The sequence below is a fragment of the Cyrtonyx montezumae genome, unplaced genomic scaffold, assembly GCF_038088225.1.
Source record: "Cyrtonyx montezumae isolate F1298 unplaced genomic scaffold, pur_monq_1.0 scaffold_7, whole genome shotgun sequence".
Taxonomy (NCBI): domain Eukaryota; kingdom Metazoa; phylum Chordata; class Aves; order Galliformes; family Odontophoridae; genus Cyrtonyx; species Cyrtonyx montezumae.
The window spans coordinates 7,267,344-7,291,839 of record NW_027072078.1 but is presented as its reverse complement, the minus strand read 5'-3'; the positions used below and the strand labels follow the sequence as shown (position 1 = coordinate 7,291,839).

Sequence of the window (24,496 nt, the reverse complement as noted above, 5' to 3'; positions counted from 1 at the left end):
TAGGAATATAAATCATTAGTTACATATAAGAAACACTTTAGAAAATTTCTTTTTAGTGTTATCAGTGCAATCTGAGATAAAAATTTCAGGCAATGGTAGAAATTGTTTCAGAAGCATTGTACACAGCTATTTACCAATTTCCTACAATATGCTGGTAATCACAGTGTATTTAAAATAGGACCTAACATGCAGTAGTACTCTCAGTGGAAAGCTTCAGAACATCTGTTTATTTCAGAGTCTGAAGCTGAAGACAAAAATAACACAAACAAGATCTCAGGAGATATTAATAGTTACATACTTACCCAGCTCATTAATAAATTCATTGGATTCCTCCCCAGCAATGTTTCTTTTCCAAACCTGGAAACTAAATTGTTGACAGTGAAGTAAAACAACATATGTTTAGTCTTCAACAGAATGTTAATTTAGGTTTATGGAACCTGATTCTGCAGAGTGTGTATTGGCCTAAACTTCTACAGAAACCAACAGTTGGAGATGCACTTCAGGGACACAGACCAGGTACAACATCAGCGATATACCACTGTATTTGCCACAGACAACACATAGATTGTGCCAGCATGACATGACTCCTGGGAAACCCAGCCTAGTTTCAGGAAGCAACTTGTCTTTAAAACATTAACATGTTAGCCCCTTCTGTCGAATGAGTGACTTTAGAAGTCACCAAATCATCTTTCTCATAGTTACTCTGGTTGGAATTGGTCAAGAGATGAGCAGCTGGACCTCAGCTCTGTGCCGTGGCTGGAAGAATGCCACTGCTCCCAGCTCTCGGGTATCAGCACGCTTCTCCTTGCTCTCTCACTGTCAGGTTGGAAGTATCAGAAGGACCTAAAGGACCTTACAAAAGGAGTACTCAAGCAGAAACACAAGAATATCTGACTATTTTCCACTCCTGGTTATTCTTTTTTACTGCCACATGGGATAGGACAGGTTTTCAGCCTGTGTCTGTTAAGGCCTTTAAGAGGGGAAAGTGGAAAAAGGGAACAAGCTTGATCAGTGCTACCAATTCAAAGTACCTGAGTAGTGCCAGAAAAGTTATGGTGCAAACATTCTGATTTGGTGGCTCTGCTGTGTGTAGTGAGAGTAACTGACTTTAGCATTTCATCCTTCAGTCAGGAAGGGCAAAGTGCTTTCTCCTCATGTCATTGAGCCGTGAGCTCCTGGAGGCAAGGCTGGCTGTCACTCGGTGCTTGGCTCCACAAGCAGAAATGCCATCTTACTCCACCAGGCTTTTCCCCAGTGCTGCACAACAGGCTGGGTTCCTGTGCTGCTCTCAATGAAGCATTTCAGGCCGAGTGTTTCCACTCTCAGGGACTTCTCAAATCGCAATCCACATCTAAAATTTTCGGCCAACCCTTTACAATGTTCCATTCTCTTTGTCTCTTGCAGATTGTGATCTATTTATAACCTCTCAGCTATTTCTAAACCTCAAGTAGACAGAAAAACTGATGCGTCATTGCAAAGATATGCCTTCGAAATGGCTGGGTGGGGGAAGAAAAAAATACAGGAGGGTGACAGAAGCTGAAAAATACTGTCTGTGTAACTGTATTGACAAGTCTTATGTATTTTTTTCTTATACTGTATCTTACAACTTCCTAAATGAGCACATTAGCTATTTTAAGTAGCCTTTTATAATCATTTACTAAATCCTTTTCCTCTTTTCTTCCCTGCTCTACTAATAGTCGAGCAAAGGTTTGCTGCCTCCAGAATCGGACAGTTTTAGCTGCTTTTAGGATATACAACCTACCTCCCTGAGATTTGTTACATTGCTACAGTGTGCTGTTAACTGTTTGGTACCAGAAGGCCCAAAAATAGTGACAAAGAACTTACGATGAAAAAATACAAGTGCAAAAGTAGGAACCGCAAAGTGAGATGGAATTCTGTCGTAGCATAATATATGGATACATGGCCCTGTTTTTGCAGCTCACCCTTGTGCACCAATGTCTTCACAGACTGAATTCACTTGGCCACAATGTGAGAAGCACTACTAACTCTTGTGCTTCGCCTTGAACAACAGTTTCTAGAGGCACTGTGTTAGGAGAGCATTTTCTGAAGCTGTTCTGATGCATTTACAGCAGTAGTGTTTCTTACAAGTGCGGGTCCAAGTGTGATGGAAGCAGAAGCCAGAGCGAGCAGCAGCCGCCTCCTTCTGGATATCAGTTACATGTCAGTCAGGAAAGTAACAGTCAGAAGTTACTTGCGCCTTCTGTAGCCCTGGCTATTGACAGCAGCAGACGACTGGGCTGTTAGAGGAAGCCTTAAATCCTCTGTGCTTAGAAGCAAATGTGCTCAGTTATATCACTGCAATGAGCGCAAGTGCCATTAGCCCTGTAGCTTTTGCCTCTTGTTTTCGTTTCAGTTGGCATTCATTTGGTAGCGGTGCAAACAATAAACAATCCACCAGAAACAGTTTGGAGAGCCCTGGCAAAGCAGCTGTCCTGATGCCTACAGTCCCCGAGGACAGCACTCTCAGAGATACGACTGTTAATGCTGAACATTCTCAGATAAGCTGGGCTATTTATCATTTCCTCTGGTGAAAGTAAGAATGCGTGTGGACATAAATGCATGTGATATAATGCCTGTCTTCCTCATACACCCCTTACTTTCTAAATTAATAATACGAGTGCCAACTATAGTTTCAAGCAGTAACAACAGAATGATTTAAAGACCTTAAACTGCAATGCTTTTTATATCTTTGACTTCCAGAGCACCGGATTTTAAGCAATAACCATATTGTTAAAACAGAGTGCAGTTTGCAGTCTTATCTTAGTCACCTTCAGATTTATTAGCTACAGGAAGCTGCTGAACCTTTGGACTCGGGGCTGGGTGGAGGTAGCTGTGCAACAGCGGCGGCTGAACAAATACACATGGCTCATACACAGAAGGCTCAAAAGGAAGAAATGACTATCGGAAGGCTGAGCTCTAATTAACTCAAGGAGAGAGATGGAAAGTGGATTAAATCACACTTTAATTTCCATAGAACGGAGCTTTCATTTATCTACTCACTGACCTAGAGCGCTTTCAAAACATGGCTGAGCTATGATTTTTTATTTCTTACTATTTTTTTTCCAGTGAGACAGGTAGATACCGCTCCCATTCTGTGCTTGAAAGACATATGAAAGATTATTCCACTGATCTTCAAACAGAAAGGTGATACAGGGCACGGGTAACCAAAATCTTTGGCAAAAAGTTTCCAGACATTAAATACAAAAGTGACATCTCCTGGGAAGGACGTGTCCCTTCACCTCCAAGAAATAACTCAGCACACTCTTGAGAGATCTGTTTCTGTCTGCTATTATGCAGCAACAAAATGACAGCACGTTGTTGCAGTCATTTTGTAGTGAGTCACTGTGCTACCTACAAGTGTTATGACTGCCTATTACCAGTAACTAACAAAATTAAATGCCTTACTGCAAAATAAAGCCGGCTGCTTGGGCAAAGGCACTACAAACCTCCTGACACTGCATACTGGGGACCTTAAAGGATTCTGGGCTTTTTATTCCTCTACGTAATAAGCATTTTACTGAAAAAAAATATGGGAGACTCTCAGATGAGAAATTTCCTCAGAAGACAACTGAAATACTCCCAAGGAAAGGAGAGTGTGGCCAAGTAGGTTAATGTGTTTATACAGCTGTTTGTCCTTCACCAGAAAAATCCTTGTTTCCTTCTGTACAGCTGGCTAATGTGCTATAGGTGACAGCACTGCAGGCTTGTATGCAATACAGTGGTCAGACTTTGATGGGGGAAAAGAGCATGAATCCTTTCTTATATGCACAGCAGACACTGGTTGGGTTTTTGTTTAAAACATTTTGCAGGACAGCTTTTCTGTTTTCATTCTTTTTTCCAAGAGGACATCCATCCTGTGCAGAAACACAGCGTGTGCTATCTGAATTCTCCTCCCAGCATATTGTGCTACATGGCATTTTCTGACACACGCACTGCAAACAGATAACCCATACTTGCAGTTTGGCTCAACAACTGGAGACATCTTCTGTGCAATGACAAGATGCTATTTGTGATCATTAATATGTAGTACCTTACTGCTTCAACTGCAATTAATTCTTGTATCGCAGTGACAGCAGTAAAGGTTACCCTCTTCTCTTTACAGATGTGAAAAGCATTGTGGCAAAGTGACTCGCTTACACCCAAATAACCAAGCAACTTTATTTCAAGCTGTGATGACCCTGTTATCTCCAAAGGTCCGATTCATGTTAATAGCTTACATGAATTTCAGATGTTACTGCAATATTTTGGCTATTTCTCATAGCTTAATTAAAACTTCCAGGTAATGTAATGAAACCTATGGGCAATATTATCAGCTACAGGCTTACTTCTCAACGTCTGATTCTGATGACTCTTTAAAGAACACTGAAAATTGTACGCTGCTATTGTAATTAAGATTGTAGACAGATGTACCTTCAAGATGCAGCTGACTCTAGTAGGAAGGAACTGGTCAATGGGGAGTGTTCCAAAAGGCTCACAAGAGTGACAAGGATGCTATGCTTTTTAAAGGCTAGAAATGCCAATAAAATCACTTTTCAAACACTTAAATTGACTAGCTCACGTCCCAAGCTACTTCTGTGCGGTGCTACATCTCCTAGGCAGAAGAGTAGCCTCTAATTCAGGCAACAGATTTGTGTCCTCTAAGGTTGTTGCAGCCCCAGACTCAAACCCTGCTCCTAACTCCTGCAGCTATCCATACAATGAAGCAGCTTTGTGCTCCCCAAGCCTGAAGGATTGCTGTCAGCAATGGCTTTATAAGGTAGTGCCTGCCTATTTCTTGGCAGACAGAGGTGTGTCAAAGTATGACTAAATCACACTGTGTAACATGTTATTTCTGAAATAATTATGTATTCCTACACACTGCTCTTAGCAGCATGAACCTCCATTCCAGGCTGGCTGCTGTCACAGACAGAGCAAGTGAGAGAGAAGGAGGGTCTAGACAGAAGCCATGGCATCATGATAATCAGTGGGGGGAAAGAAGATTGAGATGACAAAGAGGAACTAATGACCGCATAACTCCCCGAGAACAATTCAGATACACACTGTGCCCTGCCAAGGCTGCCACTGCTTTCTTCACCGAGCTGCACTCCCCTGGAGAAGTGCACTCAGTGCATGGGGCTGTGGGAACCAAGTACTCCCCCCCAACACTTGCACTGCAAAAAGCTGATGACCCAGAATGACAGCGTTTCTTTGAAACAAATGAACAAATACAATCCCTTCTGACTTGCTGCACATTCTTTCAGCGAGGTTAATAATTACACCTAGTTATGGGAATCTGCCTAATTGGGTTGCACTGAAGTTAGCATTTGCCCACAATTATGTCGTAATGGAACCTGGTAATTTATGCTTCAGAGCAGAATATATCTGCAGTAACGAACAATAAATGCTCACTTTTAAATAGCTTAAGGACCTCTCTTTATTCTCCTGACCTATTTTCTTCCAGATTGTTGATTTCTCTGATCTCATCTGCCCTGCTCTTTGCATCATCTGTGGCATTAAGTGAGATACCTTCCCCCAGGCAATGTTCTTCAGAGCCATTAGTTTAGGAACAGCATTAGCCACACCTCAGAATCAAAGAAAATGCAAAGAATTTGAACATTTCTTCTTAATAATACATTTTCTAAGCAAAACGTAGAATTTTTCAAGTAAAAATTAATACCTATGCAAGGTGCCAGGGAAGTAATGCATCAAGGTGTAAACACATGCACATCTATGTAATAAGATACTGTCATTCTCAGCCAAATTGTCCTGCTGAAGAGACTCACCTGGGCTTACAGGAGCAACCAACTCTCAACACTGGTGCTCTCTGTACTCATCCTGGACTGTCAAAACACTACTAATTAATGCCAAATGCTCTTATGCTTAAGTAACAACTGGTTCCCTATGACCCCTGCAAAAGCAAGGTTTGGTATCAGATGCTGCAACACCAAAGTACATGGCAACTCCAGGGTACAGCAGAAAGACAAGGGGAGTGTTACATACGGAACTGAGCTCCTAAAATAGACTTGAAATTATTCTAAATGCTTTTTATTATTATTATTATTTAACTTCTTGAATAATATCATCCCACCACAATAGATCACCCGAGGAAAATTCCAGGCTAACAGTACTTGGCAAGATAAGCGTATAATCTGCATTTAAAATCTGATGTACTTTCACTGATACAAAAGGTATGAAAAGCACTACCTTTAAAGCTAACTGAACCAATGCTAAATGTAGGATTGTATTACAAGCGTGCCAATACTGCTTCCAAGTGCAATGTTTTAAAGTAAATCAGTCAAGTGACACAAACTTCCTAGTTGGAATATGTTTCCCCCTCACCGTGGGTATGTAATTCCAGTAGATTATAATTACGAGTTATATATGATTCAGTGGGAAGATATAAGGGTACATTTAAAATACTAAGCACTGAAGCCTTTCAGAAATAAGTCTTTTAAAAGACTGGGGTAGTTAGTTCCATTGAGGTTATGTCTCTGTTCATACTTGTCTCACTAACCTAGATCCATCAGCTGACCTTTCTGTTGTGTCACACGCAGATCTGCACTGGGCTTAACCGTAACTTCATTTGTTTCTGAGCTGATCAGCAGAAGGTGTTACGCCTACATTTTTCATTCCTAAGGCAGAGTAAAATCTCCAGAGCTCAGTGGTGGGCTAGGGTAGGGGGGCAATGAAGTCAGAGAGCCCAATTTCCTTGTGCATTACAGCTGTGCAGTCCCAGCCTTAGAAACAGCTCTGGAAAACTGCTGCCCTGCCTAGGTGGTAGGGTGCCTTTGTGAAAGGGTTTTGCACTCTAGCACAAGCTCCATTTCCTCAGAGGAAGTTACTTTATCAAGCAGAAACCACTCAAATACAGGGCTCAAGATGTCGGCTAACTAGGAGCAAATTGCATGTCCCATTGCAGATGTTTGATAAATTTCTTGTACTTTGAAAGTCCCATTTCCCAAATTGCATTAGTTGTCTGTTGAATATCTACAGAGCACCTCCTGACATAACAATTTGCATCAGTAATGCAAATAGGAAGCCTGATTGATACTGGAGAGAAATCTTGAGCAGAGTTTCGGATTGACAAGAATGCATACAACTAGCCTAAGTTAGGACCATTTGAGTAGGATTACAAGTTGGGAAACCTTTCTTCCTAGATTGATGGGTTATCATGAGTCAGAGCCTGAAAGCCATTGTGTACCCTCAGTTCTCAGAACCAACCAGAGTTATTTCTTAAGAAGCAGTGGTGCCACATTGTACTCCATGCCACCTGTCTGATGATTAGTTTTCCTATACTAGTTTCACTGCTATTTTCATGTAACACAAGCAAAGCATCTCAAATAACATCCCGCTAACATAAATAAACCCAAAATTAATTCCTTATCAGAGCACAGATTTAGAGTAAATAGTGAATTAACTGATATTCTGGGATACTGCTATTTCAAGAGGTCCAGCAGGGGTGGTATTTTGAAATGCAGCTCCACACTGTGAAAACCACATGCATTTTTTTCTCTTCCTACATAGCGGCAGCTCTGACTCTTACCAAATCAGGCACATACAGCGGGAGCAGAACAAGAGATAGGATGACACAACGAGCTGCAGCACAAATATCCCTTGCTATGCAGCCTCCTGGAGGTTTGTAGGCAAGCTTCCCTGAGTGCAGCGTGCTGGTTGCCACTTTGACTACCAGGGAAAAATAAACACCATTTCATTCTTTCCAATCCTGGGAAACTAAACCCTGAGAACTAATTGTATGCCTAAAGACACTCTCAGCAGCAAGTTATCCATAAGTATTTTTTTTCAAGTCTACTAGAAGTAACTGTCCTACCGACAGAAAATTCACTTTCCCCTGGCCCCATTCCCACACACTCTCCCTGCAGCTATTTCCACCCACACTGCAGCTCTTTTTAACTGTGTTTAAAAAGCAGAGAGAGAAATGTACTGCTGCTGCTGCTGCTGCTGCTGCTCCTCCTCCTCAGGTGGGCGGGCTGGTGGCTGGTCAGTCTTCTGCAGCATTTCTCATCGCTGGATGCGTGGGAGGCCAGGAGCGGGAGTGGAAGGAAGGAAGGCACATCGAGGCAGTGGGAGGCGAGCAGCCCCTTCCCACCTGCACATGTGTAATTACATGCAAATGAAAAACTATCACAATACATCTGCAAACAGAGCTCGCCGAGCCGTGAGCCCAGTGGGCATCCAAGACCTTGGGTCTCAAAAACCAAAGCCGGGGGCGACCACCAGATCTCCAAGAATTTCTCATCTGATGAGAAAAACAGAGCAGTGGGGAGCGAAGGGGGAAGGAGAGAGGGTGTTCCTTGCAGTTATGGTTCTGCGTGTGGGTGGCGGGTGCTTTGAGGGGAGGAGTGACAGATTGCTTGCGGCAGCAGGGAAGAAAGACGTAGGAGGGTGTTTGCCCAGGGTCCTGTCTAACCCAGAGGGTACCAGTGGGCGGATGCAGCACGGCTAAGCCAGGCCGGTGGGAGTGCAGGAGCCTACTGTGGATGGATGGATGGATGGATGGAGGGATGGATGGATGGATGGATGGAGGGATGGATAGATGGATGGGGGGATGGATAGATGGATGGCCAGCCCTTCCTGGGGAAGGCTCTCCCAGCTGTGCCCACGCAGCAGTGCCTGTTGCAGCAGCAGCCTCCCCCGCACCTCCCCGGTGCCCTCCGAAGACACAGGAAAATGGAAAAACTGCTTCACTCACACAGTTTCATCATGCCTTTACTTTCATCTTTTTCCAAACACTTCTACTTCCCCACTAGTAAAATGCAGGCTAGTTGGTAAATGGAGAAAGAGCTTTCCCTCATTTTTGTTACGGGAGAAATTCAGTTCTGCATGCCATTAGCCGTGCACTCCTCCCAGATCTATGGCTTCAGAGACTATGTGGATGCATCACCTGACAAGGCTCTGACTAAAAGCCTGGGGGAATAGAGTCTCTTCCTATGGGATTACTCACAGTACAAACAAAAGCAAAAATTGCTTCTCCCTATCACATACGTGTTTCAGACCTTCCCTGGGCTGGCTTTTTTTTAGAGTGGAGAGACAGATTAGCTTTCCATTTATTTTAAGTCAACTTCTGCTCTCGCTGAAGCCAGAGGCAGGCTGTCCACTGCAGACCTGAGCCTTTAGTACTTGCTGTCCACATTTTAGCAAGTATATATTTAAGGCTATTGCATGTGCTTTATGTGCTTCACAGTGTTGTCTACAAGGGCTGAACTGAGGAGGAAAGAAAGGGGGGGGGGGGGAAACAACAATTTGTAGATTGCTTGCCAGCACAGAAGTCACCAGTTTGCTGGGATGAAATGAAGATTCTCCCATTGTATTTTCAGCCTTGACACTCATTTTCCCTTACCTTTGTCTACTGTAAGGACACACCTACTACCCACGTTATCCACACACAGAAATTAGATGCTAGCTTTTAGATCAATGCAGGAAAAGATTCAGTTTAGTGCAAGCCAAGATGTGGTAACACAGGACATGATGGAGTACTTGCACTGTTAATTATCTGGTCTTGGTGAATGACACGCAGAGCTCTCAGAGACAAGTAACTGAGAGGTACAAATTAATCATTAATTAGGCACATAGAGGTGGCATACGGCTGGAATCCTTCTTGTGAGCAAGAGCACCTACATCCTGATGGGCAAGTTATATTTCTCTACAAAAGAAACAAACAAACAAAAAACCAACAACCCAACGAAAACAAAACCCCCAAACATCTGCTCATCTCTGAAGTCCTCCTACAGTCTGCTATTTGTTTTCTCTTTCCAGACCTCCTCAGGGAGGAATTACAACCTGCCTGTCCTCCTGGCTGCTGTGCCTGCTCTCCCTGAATTCCTGGCTTGGCGACTGCGGCGCTGCTAAACTCAGCAGGCGGAGCAAGGCCGCCCCCTGCGGGACGGCACCGCGCACTGCGCTCCGGGATCCCGCCGCGAGCAGCCCCGGCTCCTGCCGCTTCCAAACGCAGCCGTAAGCGGGCACAGCCCGAACGGGGACACACCGCGACACCGTCCCAAGGCCGCGCTCCCCTCCCGGGGCGACCCGTTTTTCGGGGGACATTACGCTCGGCCCGCGCATGCGTTCGCCCCGCCCCTGCTCACCTCTGCCGATGACGGAGACCGAGGGTGCCGGCGGCCGCCATGGCGGCCCGCGTGCTGACGGCGCCGCGCAGGTAACGGGCGGCGTGTTCCCGCGCTCCCGCCTGAGGGCGGCGGCTGTGGGGCTCTCCCTGGAGCTGTGAGGCGGGCTGTGTGCGGCCGTGAGGGCGGCTCGCCCGGCTGCGGCACGGTGCTGCTGGCAGCCAGCTGACCTCTGAGGTTGGGGGACCGTGAGCCGAAGGAGCTGTAATGTGGCTATAATGTGGCTGTAATGTGGCTGTGTGCTAGCTTGCTGCAGCCGAGCCCGGCCCCAAAAGGGGACCTGTGTAGGGCAGCAGGTGGCGAGCTGCCACAGCGTGGGCACAGCGGGCCGGGTCTGACCACAAGTTTCTAATGTCAACATCATCCTGGGCCTGTAGTGTGAAGTCCACGACTCGGAATCATTAGAGGTGCTGTTCCTTACCTAAAATAAACCCTTAACTCCTAATTCCCCGTTAGCACCTCAGAGCTTGAAACTGATTAAATACACTGGAACAGTTAACTGCTGTCTACCATCTACATGGCAGCATGCAACGGTATCTCCAATCATTCTGACCTCAAAATAGCTCTTGATTAAGCAAAAGTAGAATGTAGGACAGCTTTCAGTTGTGTGTTTGGGGATTGCAAAGCTATCTTACAGCTTCAGCTCTTGACATTTCTTTTTCAGACTGAAGCCATTTAACCGACTGCAAGTAATATTACAGCATTTGGTAAGAACAGCATGTTGTTTGGCTGAGGGGAAGATTCTGGGATTCTCACTCCCGAGACAGACAACGCATGCAACTCCCAGTGTGGCAGTTCATGACACTTCTGCATTTCAGTGTACAGCACCCGTGTCTTTGAGCACTTTGTTGTAGTAGTCTATTAAATTGTAAATTAAAGCCCCACTATTTTGGCTGTACACAATTCTGTGGTTTGTTTCCATGCTTGTTCTTCCTTAAACGTCCTTCCACTCAAAATCAATTGTGAAAATAGTGAGCAATTCTCTGCTGTTACATACAGCCAAAGCTGAGTGCACATTCAGGCTTGTGGTATCTAACTGCCAGTAAGACACAAGAAATTTTTACTGTAATTGTTGCAGGTATATTCAGAATGTCAGACTTATACAACCATAGTTCTTTTATGTTTGTTTGATTCTTAAGTCCCTCAGATGTCTCTATCAAATAATGTATGACACCAGAGCTTGTTGGAGGTTTACTGCGTAAAGTGGTTTCAAGAGAGCTCTGAAAGAAGTCTGAAAGAAGTACAAATACAAGTTGAAGTACAGTGGGAAAGCTTTAGCATGGGATTCAAAATGTATGTTTTTAGATCTTAAATAGTGAGTTTTGAGAGTGCGTTACTTAAGATATCAAAGACACTTTACTTAGTGTTTTTGCACTTACAGAAAATGTGCAAGCATACTGATTCTACAGCTGATGTTCTGTTGCAAAAGAAAGGAGATGCAGGAATAATAACTTTGAACAGACCCAAGGTTCTCAACGCATTAAGTTTATCAATGATCCGACAAATTTATCCACAGATAAAGGTGAGTCGCTGCTACATTACCAGATGCCAGTTTTAAGATTCAGCCTGACTCTTCATAGCATGCTGTGTGAGAGCAGTGGCCAACGGGATCAGATCTATAGGATGGAAAGGAGCAGGTGATGCTCTCTGTAAGCAGCTGTGCTGATCTCCAGTACTAAGGCTGAACATGACAGTGGAGAGGCAGTTAGAGACTCCTAAACAAACACATGGTGCCCTCTGACCTGCTTTTAAAACAAAAAAGTTAGTGATTTGCTTTTTGGAAAATTAAAATAGGAACATTTATTGTGCATGGCGTATTTTTACATGTAGCCTTTATTCTTACGTGGAAACATTTACCTCTCTTTAGGCTTGGGAGCAAGATCCTGAAACTTTTCTAATAATTATAAAGGGAGCTGGAGAAAAAGCTTTTTGTGCTGGCGGTGACGTTAGAGGTAAGGACTACAGTCTCTCAGAACATTGTGGAAAGGTGTAAAAATTGCTTTAACAGCCCTCTCGCGGTAGCACAGCAAGGCATCGAAAGCCAGCACAGCTAATCTCTTATTTTGTAGCAAGTGTCCGTTTAGCTGAATCACAGTAAATAAAGGAATTTTAAGGAATTCAACCCACACAAAGTAGTAGCTGGGAAAGATACATCAAATATTTCCTAATGAGTCACTGGTAATAGCAGCCGATCATTTGTGGAAAGAGGATTCTTATCTTTTCCTTCCCAGCTTCATTATTGATGGCTTCCTTAGGAGAAATAGGAAGGGTCTCAGTAGGTAGCACTGCTACTATTGGTTAATTTGTGTCTGAGGTTTGACTCGGAGGCAGAAAAATAAATAGCCACAAATACATTGATCCCTGCAGTCAGCTATTCTGTAACTATGTACAATGGGAAGTCTCCAAACTGTGAGAAAGGGCTGTTTAAAAGCTTAAGTAAACAAGCAACACAGACTATTGTTAAATTACCCCCCCCCCCCACGTTACTGCTTGTTCATTTTCAGTATTTGGTCTTCAGTATAATCAGTTTTAAGTGACTGCTCCATATATTGATACAAAAAACTACAAACAGCATTGCCAACCACTAGAAGAGGCCTTATAGTGCAGCAAATCAAAAAGTATGCGACAAACTCTCGAGCATGATGGAAGGCACTCTAAGTTTGTTTTCATATTTCAGTTTGCTAAGCCTGTTCGCTCATGTAAAATAAAGCAGGATTAAGCTTTTATTTGCTGTAGGACAAAAATTTGTGTATAGCATACACTTTTGTACTTCTTTTTGTTTGTCCTATTAATCTTGCAGTTATTTTTAGAATTATTGTTTCTCTTAAGCTATTGCAGATGCAGGAAGAGCTGGAGATAGACTGACAAGAGATTACTTCAGAGAAGAATATACTCTGAACAATGCCGTTGGTATGTCTAATAGCACACATCTATGCAATGTAGTTTTCATAATAATGGCTTTGAATATAACATTACTTTCTTTTCTAGTCCACAAAAGACAGCATAGTAGAATTAGTGATTTTTTTTTTTAAACCAAATTCAATACTAGCACTGTAACATCTCATTTCCATACCTTGCATGCAGTTTCTTGTGTGTGACCTGACACAGCTCCCTCATCCCATCCCATTGTTCTTGGTAGTTACAGTTCAGTAACAGATACAATTGTTAGATTCAGACTGAGCAGTTCCACACTGGCTGTTCTTGATCTACTTCAGAGGCATAAAGAGATAATTCTGTACATGAAAAATCATTAACATTAACTTGATCTTCTGCTATCTAGTTGTTTTAAACCTTTCCATTTAAGTAAGCCTCTCAAAGGAGTGGTCAAGCTAGGAGATTACTGCCTTAGTTTATTGCAAAGAACCCAGGGCTAAGCAGCGTTAAAATAATTAAGGACAAAGACACTGGGTGATGGTTACTGAGTTAGAGAATATCAAAGGCCAGTAATTCTTTTGGGTGGAAAAAAATAAAATCAAGAGTTGAATGTTTTAGTCAGAAGAAAACTTATCAGAACATATTTTGGTTTGACAAGGTTCTCAGCTTCAGCATTTTTTAACGTGCTTTCTTGCTTTCAGCGTAAGGCTTCTTGTAAAAGCTTTGAATCAGTGTGACAAACATTGCAAGAATACATTTAAATCATTGTTTGTTAGTTGTAAGCAATTAGGGTGTTTTATACCTAAAATGCAGACAATTACAAAAACTAGGTTTTAGGTAATTCTGGTATGATTGTTTTCCTTTAGGATTGAGATCTCTACCAGAAATAAATATACTATATTGCACTCTACAACTTCAAATACATAGGGGAGCTGCTTTCACTGCATTTGTTATTGGGAAGAGATGCCTCTACAAAGAGTAGCATCTAGAGCCTATGTGCTATCTTACATGTTCATGCAAGAGCAAAGTTAAGGACTCAATTCTCATTTTGTAGTTAATAACCTCTAAGACCAAAGTGCCTTGTAACTTTTTGTTTGTTTTAAAACACGGATCAGGTTTTTAGTTTTATACCCCCTAAAAGCTCCAACAACATGAACAGATGGAGCCACAGTGCTTTAGGAGAACATCTTGACTCACACCACACAAGGGTTGGAACATGCAGCAGAACTGGCAAGACAAAACATGTTCAGGTTGCAGTAGCTGGTAGTCATGCTTTGGCTGAAACCTCCCGTGGCTTTGTGCTCAAGTACTGGAACACAAACTGCTCTTAGTCCAAGCATGAGATATGGTGGAAGGGAAACTGCTGTGTGCAACTTCCTGCAAGGCTTATAATAGCCAGGTACAGCTGAATTATCAGGGGCTCACACTGACACTTCTCATTCTCTTACAACACTAGGAGCATAGTAAGTCAGCCTCTAGTATTTCTTCCCATTGCTTAATAATCTCATGGAGCAGCTACACTGTAAGAAAGGTGACATTTTACTGTTTAATTTACTTTTTTCTGCTGCTCAAGTAAGACAAGGGGAAACGTATCGTATACAGTTGACACATTCTTTTTTTTAGTGAAAAACAATTCTGTACATTTCTTGTAGGTACTTGCAAGAAGCCATATGTTGCACTTATTGATGGCATTACAATGGGAGGGGTAAGTTAAGTGCTTTAAATAAATTATATAAGTACTATAAATAAATTATACCAGGTATCACACTGAGGTAATATAACACTTTGTACCCGAGTTGCATGAAGCACATACAGTGTTTCTAATATTGCAGTTTAAAAACATTTTAACCCAAACCTTCTGTATCTAAGCTTGTCAGACTAAATTGCTGCTCTTCTACTACTTCTGTTCTTTGATTGTCTTTGATTGCTAATGGAAGTAAATCCTCTGAGGATCTGGCAATAGTCTTGTCACTGCAGCAAACACCACCCCAAGGTTATTGGAACACGAGTTGGTAATTTTCCACTCAATTTTATTAGAAAAACAACTACATAAAAACATAATTAAAGGACAAAGTTTTTGAAAAAAGCTAGGAAGATCTCATTCAAAACTTTTCTTTAACAGATGATCATAATGTGAGTTCTGCATTTTCTCTATCAAATGATCTGGAAATACTTCTACTGTCTCACCTCTGCATTACTCCCAAATAACAAGTTACAATATCCTGATTTCTTTTCCAGTGTCATACCTTATTTCTAGAGCATGTGACTGGAGGAGACTTCATCATGTTGCTCATTATACTCAGTGCTAACAGTTGAATTTGCGATCATTGGCACTAAATAGTGCAAGTAGGCAGAACCATGCTTTTCTACTTCTGTGTGACAACAGTTTGGATAGCAGGGAATAGAGTACAGGAATTGTGAGTTGTTTTGAGCCATGAATTAACAGTGTTGTCTGTCTGCCATATTGCCACATAGATTTACAGGTGATGACATTTCTGGACTCCTAATTTCAATTGCTTCAATGAAGTTCTTAACAGAAACTCCTCTTTTCCCTGAAAGTGAAGATTAGAAGGAGCTCTGTATTACAAACTATGAGTAATTGTGCTGGAGAGCTGCTTCAGTGCTTCTGCTGCCTGTTTACTGAGTCCATGGGGATTTTGATTTCATCTTCATTTTTAATGTTATAGGTCTACTTACTACATTAAATGGATTGTAGTTATTCAAAGAATGGCTCGGGCTGGATCATTGAGTTCCAACCCCACCATACACATAGGGCCAGATTCAGACTGAATAAGTGGGAATATCCCTTCCCAGAAAGAAATCAGTTCCTTTCATCTGTTCTACAGAGGTTGCTACGGTTGTTTTGGCTAGGATACTTGAAACACGGTATAGGCCTTAAGATGCTTTGCAGATACTCAAAACCTAAGACCACCTTTCACTAGAAATGATTGTTGTCTTACAGGGAAAGAGGCAGTCAGGCTAATTGTCCAGACACAGCTCTGTTTTTTTGTTTGGATCTCTTTCTTTTTAGACCAACTCCCCAGACATTTTTGTTTGACTACACTGCAGCTTCTGTTCTACTGCATTCCTTTTCAGTGCTTTAAGAAATAATGTTATCAGGTGTTTGCTTTAGGCAAAGTTAAGCACAAGCACAGGCATGAACATGGGAGACCTCTAAAGCTTTAAGATGATTATGGTATAACAGCCTGAAAATTCTGATTTTAAATTTAATTAATTTATTCTGAAATTTAAAAAAATAAAAAGATCAGACAAACACACAGTTGCAAAGCCTGTATGCTTTGATGGCAGTGAAGTGTGTGTACTCAGGGTTCTTTGTCCAAACTTCTGTCTGGTCTGACACTCAGAATTCTGCTTCTCACATGCTGTACTTGAGCCTTTGCAGTAGCACTTCAAGATCTCAGCCTCATATTATAGTTGTCTTTCATGTTAATGCAATAAAGCCATACAAGAGTGTATTTGAATTCAAGTTCCTCAAAGACAAGGTGCAAGAAGTGGAACACTGCATGATCCTTCACCTGTTGTGACTCTAATTCCTATCTTCCCTTGCTCACTTTGTCTGTTTTGGTTTTGATCTTTTCAGTTTATGACCAAAAAACTGACAATTGCTCTTTTTAGTCTTCTCCACTGCTGAGCCCAAAGATCTTGCTAGATGCATTTATTAAGGAAAAAAAAGAGCTATGAAGAACTATGAAAAAGTGAAATTGCCCAGCAGACGATGTATTTTTAAAGGTCATGTAGACTGCTGTCTATGATTATGAGTTACATGGAAATAGTGCTTGAAAGGCAGAGTAACCTTGAGTGCTGTTTATTTTGCATTTTAGTAGAGGTGCAGTTCACTCCAAGGTAACATCTTTCCTACAAGAGTGCACCTTTCCATCAACACTTTGATTTCTACTCTCATTTGCCATCCATGGAGGTCTCTGCTGATACTTTAACAAAGGGGGCCAGCAGCTGTATTTAACAATATCTATCAATTTATGTTTGTGTGTGTTGTGTTAGTTTTGAGCTGCCTTCCTTTCAAACCTAATAATAGACCTCTAATCTCTCACCTGCAAGATTAGGTTTCATTTATCTAAATGGACCAATGCTTTTGCTAGAGAAGTCTGTTCATTGCCATCATATTTTACTCCCTCCCCTCCACTGCTTTTAGCATTGGGAACCCCATCAGTACTGACCTTAAACAAACTTGAGGCTGCAGTGGCTGTTCTCTCTTGTGGTACAAAGAGGTTCACTGTAGCAAGATTTTTAGATTAGGCCCACTAGAACAGCTCTTGAAGTTGTCATTCTCATAATACTATCTTGCTCTGCTTCTTGTATGGAAATACCCTATCCTACTGTTATTATTCACTGGAACTGCATTCATACAAAGGGGTTATTCATGTTATAATTAGATACTGTTTTAAATTACTCAGATGCCAGCAATCTATGTTTTTGACACAGTCAGGTCATAATTAATCTATTTCATATGTTCACAGTCTGACCATCTTCAGCCTACAAGGGAGAGAGGGCTAGCAGCATTTGTCACTTATGAGCCACAGTAAACATACCAGTAAATAAAAGCTAGTGACTCAAATTTTATTTAAAAGCTAATGGTTTAGGTTTGGGCTTAATCATAAAATACTTCAAAGGCTTAAATTTGGCTCTAGACCACTTACCTATGAATAGATGTGCAAGCAAATCAATGTTAGCCATGCCTAAAAATACAAATACTTCTTTTGTATGCCTATGATTATGTGGAGCACTGTCCTGGTTTAAAATAGCTTAAAAAGCCAGCAGCGTATTAAAAACACAGTTCCTATGTGCTCAGGCAGTGAAAGTTGCTATTGATTCTCAGCTGTCTTCGATTTGTAATGGAATTTTATCTTCAGAAAGGAACTGGGTCCAGTTCAACACTTCAGAGGCTGCTAAGTGGCACACTGGGGAGCTTAATCAGCCAATAGGTGGGGCTGCGGAGCTTCTTCTGTGCACTACTTGAATGGAGTCCTGGAGTTCAAAAACTTAACTCCATATAGGCATGTTCTTTAGTTTTTTTGTACCTATTCAACTTCACAACAGTAAACTCAAGTGATAACATCTGATGAAGACAGTGCCATTTTAACTAGTAAAAATAGTGAAACAATTGAAACAGTCTGTAAGTACTTCATTTACTGTTAAAGGCTGTATGCTATTGAAGGGCACAGCAGGCATATATTCTTATGCTCCTAGAAATTACTACTGAAATTATTTCTAGCTATAGACTTTAACTTCCTTGAAATACCTGACCAGAATATTGAACAAACCTGTTTTTGATATCATCACCTGTAAAAGTTCTGTCTTCCATAATGAGGTGATTTAGAAACCACTTCAGCTAGGCTTCATTTCAGAACCAGCGTTGATGAACACTACTAATCATAGTTACCTCTGTATTCATCTGGTATTTTTGATGTTAATTAGGTGTGGTCCTTAGGAAGGCCTGTAGTAGTTTGACAGTTGAATTACCAATCACTCAGTACTGTTGAATGTTTATGAGCTTAATTATTTATAAAGGCCTCTCTTAGTCACAGCTCACTAGGAACCTTTTGATGTACTTCCATCCCTTTCCTCCCAGCCACCCCACTTGCACTGGAACAGTACTAGTTATCTGCTCTTTACCACAGACCAAGTCCCTTGGTCTTCTTGTAAACCTCTGGAATCACTCCAATTTCTGTACTTCACAGTTCATTACCAAAAATGAGACAGTATTTCAGCTGGGGGACCCATCAGCACCAAGTAGAGCAGAATAATTATCCCTCATACATTATAGAGATATTCTATCACAGATAGCTCATGCGAATCACAAAGCACCAAATGCTAGGAGGCCACTGCATCTACACATCCTTAAAACTATCACTCTTGCACAGCATAAAGATACCATCACAATGCATTTCCTTATCACTGTTACCAATTTCTGGCTCTTCCTTGAATAGAATCAGTACATCAAAGAGTTATTCCTGTTGAATTACTCTTTACCTTAAAGGCCTTATAAACAAAACAAAATGCACTTCCTCCTTTAAACCCAAATCATCTGCCATTGCCTCTTATAGCCACACCACATCAAGCAGGTCAGGCTTCCCACATATATGAAGTCTTCTCCGCCCTTTGGTGCCCTCTGTAACACAATAAGTAGGTTTTTTTTGCAACGGCACGGCATTATTACTTGTATTAAGTTTATGGTTACTGTATGATCTGGAAAACATCAAGTCTCTTGCTGCATAGAAATGAAACTATGAAATGTATCTGCTTTCATTTCATTAATTTGCTTGATCTTTATTCCAGCATTTCTCAAAAATCATTAGATCTTTATCCTACTTAAGTGTTTACCCTCACAAAATGTAATCTCAAAGGTAAATAGGAAGCTCACTGTTTCATCATCCAAGCAGCTAATGGAAAACCTGAAATAAAACTTCATTCATGACTGCCTTCTGTGGTGCCTCAGATGAGGGGCATTCTATTGGGCTGTGAACTGTTGGTATCCTATAAGTATTTTCAGGTCATAGTGCCTTCTGTTCCAGTGATATTATCTAGGCCGTGTTTTGTTAGTTTGTTTACTTGAGGAAACCACTGCATAAGAGGAAACTCCATAGCTCAGAACAGGAAGCTTTTCCATAATTTGTTTCCTGAGCGATAGCATCATTTTGACTTAGGCCAATTAGCAAGTGGCCAGCACTACACATTGGAAAAAAAACTCCTTCTGTTGTGCATGACTTCTTCCTTTCTAGATTACATATTCAGTATTATTGCAGCCTCCTGTGTCATAGCAGAAAGCATGAACTGAGATCTAACATTTAGCTTTAGAGCTTTTCATTGCGTCTGTGCAATTTGCTTTCCAGCAAAAGATTCTAGTGGCTTTTATTGTCAGAGGAATTGGAATGCTTTTAGATTGTATATTGGGACCTGGAATATTCTCTTAAAGGCAGAAAATTGCTGAGCTGAAGTTTGCTTCTCCACTCTATAATAATTCTGTGTTGCATCACATAGAGGATACTTGTCTTCAGGAGGGTACAATCTGGGAGGAAGGTAACATTTTAGTGCTTGTCCATAAAAAGGGGAAATATTTATCTTTTAGACTTTTACTTTGCCTTAAGCAGTAAAGACTTGTCAAAACTCTGAATTAACATTTTTTTTTCCCAGAGGAGTTTGTAGTGCTTACTTCAACTAAAGCCTGGCATCTTCATGAAACTTAACCTCAAACATTCCAGAAAGCTGATGTCCCTCAAAGGAGGCACTTCCCACTATTAAAGTATCTGCAGTCAGTTTTGGTTTAATTTATACCCTAAAATCTGCCCTGAAGTAACTGTCACACTAAATCTGGATAAGCTGCTTTCCAGTTCTCTCTCTGCCCTCCTCATCTACACACTCATACATGTGTACTGCACAAAAAAACCCCTCGTGTTCTGTTTGTTGCAGTTACTGCAGAACAGCATAGAGATTTTGCAAGCAGGTATCTGTTGTACCCTGGAAAAAAAACCTTTCTGATACTGACTGGTGCATTGCTTAGCTTTTGTAATAGAAAATGTCGAAAACAGTGTTGAAAGAAGAACAAAATGAGATTCCCTCTTTGCTGAAATTACAGTGTCCTTACCATCTGGCATGTAGGTCTGCCTGCTAAGCCCCTCCAACTGATCCTGGAGGAATGGCACTCTTGGTTTCATAGGACTAACATAGCAGCAGTTTTTGACATCAATAAAAAATAACTGTGGAATACTCAGTGATTTGCATGTAGCATTATTCCTCAAAGGGCTAATTACAAAGTACTGTCTCAAATACAAGTATCTTAAGTTACAGATTTGACAACAGTAATGCTACAGCAAGTGGAACTGCACTTTTCTCACCTGCAGTGACTGATTTAATGTAAAATATGAGAAGGAATGATACAATTACTTTCCACCTAAAAAGAGAAACAGATTTTCTTGCATACTTTGGGCAGATGTATAATTGGTACTATACAACTCTACTGCATTTAATGTTTTCAAGACACAGTAAGTGCCCTTTGAACTTCTGCAATGCAGTGAGGTAGTGATTACATCATAGAGCAAGCATCACTGAGGCTAAAGGTGAGGTTTTAGGCTAAATACGTTTTTTCTGTATGTGTGTGAAGCCTCTGTATGTTTGCAGGTGGTTTCATTCACAGCGTTATGGAAACCTTTCCTGCCCTGGCACTGCTGAGTGTCATTGTGGAGACTGGGCATGCTTCTGCATGGATTTGTTCAATGCATTGAACACCACACATTCTTGCTAGAAGTTCTACTACTTTTCCTTAGTTCTGGGCCTTCACATAGAGTCTCATATTGAATGAGTTTTCATCCCATTATTTCCCTCTCCTCTTTGCTACCTGAAAAGAGTTGCTTCCCCCTTCATCCTTTAACATTTCTGAAAGATTTTCCCCACTCCTCAGAGGGAAATAGACGCATGTTTGCTCGAGTTAGTTTTAGCATCTATGAGAAAGTAGACACTTTGTAAGTATTTTTTTTTCTCCTGAAAGAAAAGCCATGATGCCAAAATCCCCTTAGGTTGTGCCTGTCACCCTAATAACTACACACCTGTTTAAATAGAGCTCTGTTGCACAGGTAGAGCACCACAAGTATTTCTTCAGTTTTAACAGAAAACTGAGAAGCTAAGTTGCACGTTGGCTGCACCTTTCTGAAATACAGCCCCAACCTTCCCTGCAAACATTAAGATGTGTCTATTAAAACTGTATATTTAGGTGTTTCGGGGAACAGAAGGACATACTTGTCTACCAGAATTTTGTAAGTAATTTAAGAATCAAGGTGGTTACTAAATATAAGTCTCAGAATTTAAAATACATTTGCAAAAAAGCAACAAGGTCAGCCTCCATACTGCAGAGGTACATGTTTGACTGCCAGTGCAGCTTCTGTGTGGTCCACAGGGTAAGACTGCAACTGTAGCATTTGGTGCTTGCTGCTAGAAGGCTGGATCAGTACCAGGGCATTGACTGTGGGGGAAAATAAACAGCTGTTGCTTATAGCTACCCTAACAAAAAAATAGGTAAAATCATTCACAAGTTTCAGTTTGTAGTAAGGAAATAAAAAAACAGAATTCAAAAAAAGGGATTCTCAAAGCATTATCTAGATCCTACTCCTATAGGACAGGCATTGATATGCATCATGGTCTATGTACTCCGTTTCCAGGTTTCATAGTAAGAAGCAATCAACCCAAATGATTGCTGTTAACATAGTTGAATCAGATTTGTTTAAATAATTAGGAGTCAGGACAGCAAGTTACCCTGGTAGATTATGGCTCTGCTCATAACAAAACAAAGTTCTGACAGGTTCTCACAACACAAGGCAAAGTATTCACCTGATAAGCCAATAATCACATACAGAAAGAAGAACCAGACTCACCCAGCTCTGAAGGGGCTCTCTGGCCACACAGCACTCCTCAGGCAGCAGCCCAGGTCCAAGAGATGCTCTCCCATCAGTGCCTGGCCTTTATATGAGCACAGGGGGCTCCACTCTCAGCCCACCCCTTGTGGTCAGCTGGGGAGCACAGCTGCAAGCAATCTGCCTGTGCTCCTGGGCCACACACAGCCCTTCACCAGTGCTCCATCACCACTTCAAGCCCTGACCTAACCATTCCCTAACTCACCATACAAGATACTAGAGGGTTTGTTTAGTGTCATATTTGAATCTGTGGCAGAGATATAAGTAAGCATTTGGAAACATACTGTGTTCTGTGCATTGAAGCATCAGAGTATCCACCAAATACTGGTTAGCAGTCACAGCACAGACTGTCTTACAGGTTTGACCTTCTCCAGCCCATTGATGCAGCCTGTCTGGATCCCTCTGTAGGGCCTTCCTACCTCGGGCAGATCAGACCTCCTCCCAGCTTGGTGTCTTCTGCAAGCTTGCTGAGGGTACACTCAATCCCCTTGTCCAGGTCATCAGTAAAGATGTTAGGTGAGTCCAGCCCCAGTGCTGAGCCCCGAGGAACCCCACCAGTGACTGGTCACCAGCTGGATGTAACTCTGTTCTGGGCAAGAACGTTGCAACAGACAAAAACTACTGCACACTGGCTTTTCTACACATTGGCATTCAGATATATTTACCCTTTGTTATATTATGCCCAGTTTGTTCTGTTGATTGCCACATTCCTTTGTGGTTCTGACCCTATCAGGAGTTCTCTTTTAGTTAAAAATGTGGCTGGTTGAATTTGACACTTGCATCTGAACTGTTACCAACAGGACTTACTACAGATTGCTATTATCATGAAATTATTTGCTCGAACAGCCTATGGAAGACGTTTGTATTTCTTGTATTATCTCTCGTGAGCTTTCTTAGGCAGTGATTCCTTTGCAGTGTTAGTAGTCCCTACACAGGGAAGCGAGGTTTATGTTTTTGCTGTGAGACAGATGTGCTTTTCCATACATGAGCAGATGTTTATTCAGTTAGTGACTCCAGTAGTCGATGCTGCAGGTGAATATGAGCACCATTTAGTTGCAGTATGTTTCTGTGGGATTTTCTGTCGTGGTGGCCTTTGTTTTTTAGTATCTTCCTTAGTTATGGTGTGTTCTCTGATCGACTGACGCAGGTCATTCCCAATTGAAGATAATGCAGCCTCTCAGCTGCAACTTCACTTTGAAGATTTATAGTAGCTGTATCCCATTGCTCAATTTATATCAGTAATTGTAACTTGTATTCCACTGGAAGAATGCTAAGCGTTTTGATTCATCATAAACAAATGGAAATCAGTGGTAAATTTTCCAGTGTCACATAATGACATTTGATGTACAGCATCGAGTAGGAAATGGTGTATTGAAAGTGAAATTCAGATACTTCATTGTTTTTTTCAGAAGCCACTTATGAATTTGACCAGAAATATGTAAGAGATTTGCTTGTAATATTCTGTGCCTTTTTAAGGTGTGCTGACTCTAAGAGTAAAGGTGTAACAAACTATTAAGATATTAATAACTATGCCTGTATATCTGTAACAGTACATTTTCAGACCACTATTTCTGCCCAGCCATCACTTAATACTGTTAAGTCCACCACTAAACCACAGCCCTGAGCAGCACATTCCCACATCTCTTAAATGCCTCCAGAGATGGGGACCCCACTGCTCTTCTGGGCAGCCCATCCCAATGCCTGGCCATCAAGACATTCTTCCTGGTGGTCAATTTAAACCTTCCCTGACACAACAACTTGAGGCTGTTGCCTCACGTCTGTCCTCTGGGTTAGACAGAGAAGGTTAAACACGTACAGTGAATGTATTAACCGTGTGGGAAGCTGCACTTAAACGTACAAAAGCATATGATCACCAGTTTAAGAAATCACTGGGCTTTGTACTGCACCTTCAGAGTGTTAACTCATTTTTATCTCCTAGTTTTATCGTAGTGTTGGATTATTTTGAGATGATCTTCAAAGAAGTGTGGATGTACTTGTGCCATTTTCTTTACAGCAGATGAGAAGAAAATGCAATTTTTT

The 24,496-nt window shown here is 41.5% G+C and overlaps 1 protein-coding gene across 3 annotated transcripts in view; it reads left to right on the top strand.

The window, feature by feature from the left end:
* Window positions 1-10,097: 10,097 nt before the first annotated feature.
* The window catches only part of HIBCH (3-hydroxyisobutyryl-CoA hydrolase), a 31,627-nt gene continuing 17,228 nt past the window's right edge, over window positions 10,098-24,496 (top strand). For 2 of the 3 annotated variants that reach the window (XM_065750287.1, XM_065750286.1), the window contains exons 1-6: window positions 10,098-10,174; window positions 10,807-10,849; window positions 11,524-11,664; window positions 12,010-12,094; window positions 12,972-13,052; window positions 14,669-14,721. In XM_065750287.1, the coding sequence (XP_065606359.1) occupies window positions 10,143-10,174; window positions 10,807-10,849; window positions 11,524-11,664; window positions 12,010-12,094; window positions 12,972-13,052; window positions 14,669-14,721 (435 nt within the window). In that variant the 5' untranslated portion in view covers window positions 10,098-10,142. The remainder of the gene's footprint in view (window positions 10,175-10,806; window positions 10,850-11,523; window positions 11,665-12,009; window positions 12,095-12,971; window positions 13,053-14,668; window positions 14,722-24,496) is intronic. The other variant, XM_065750288.1, reaches the window with a different exon arrangement.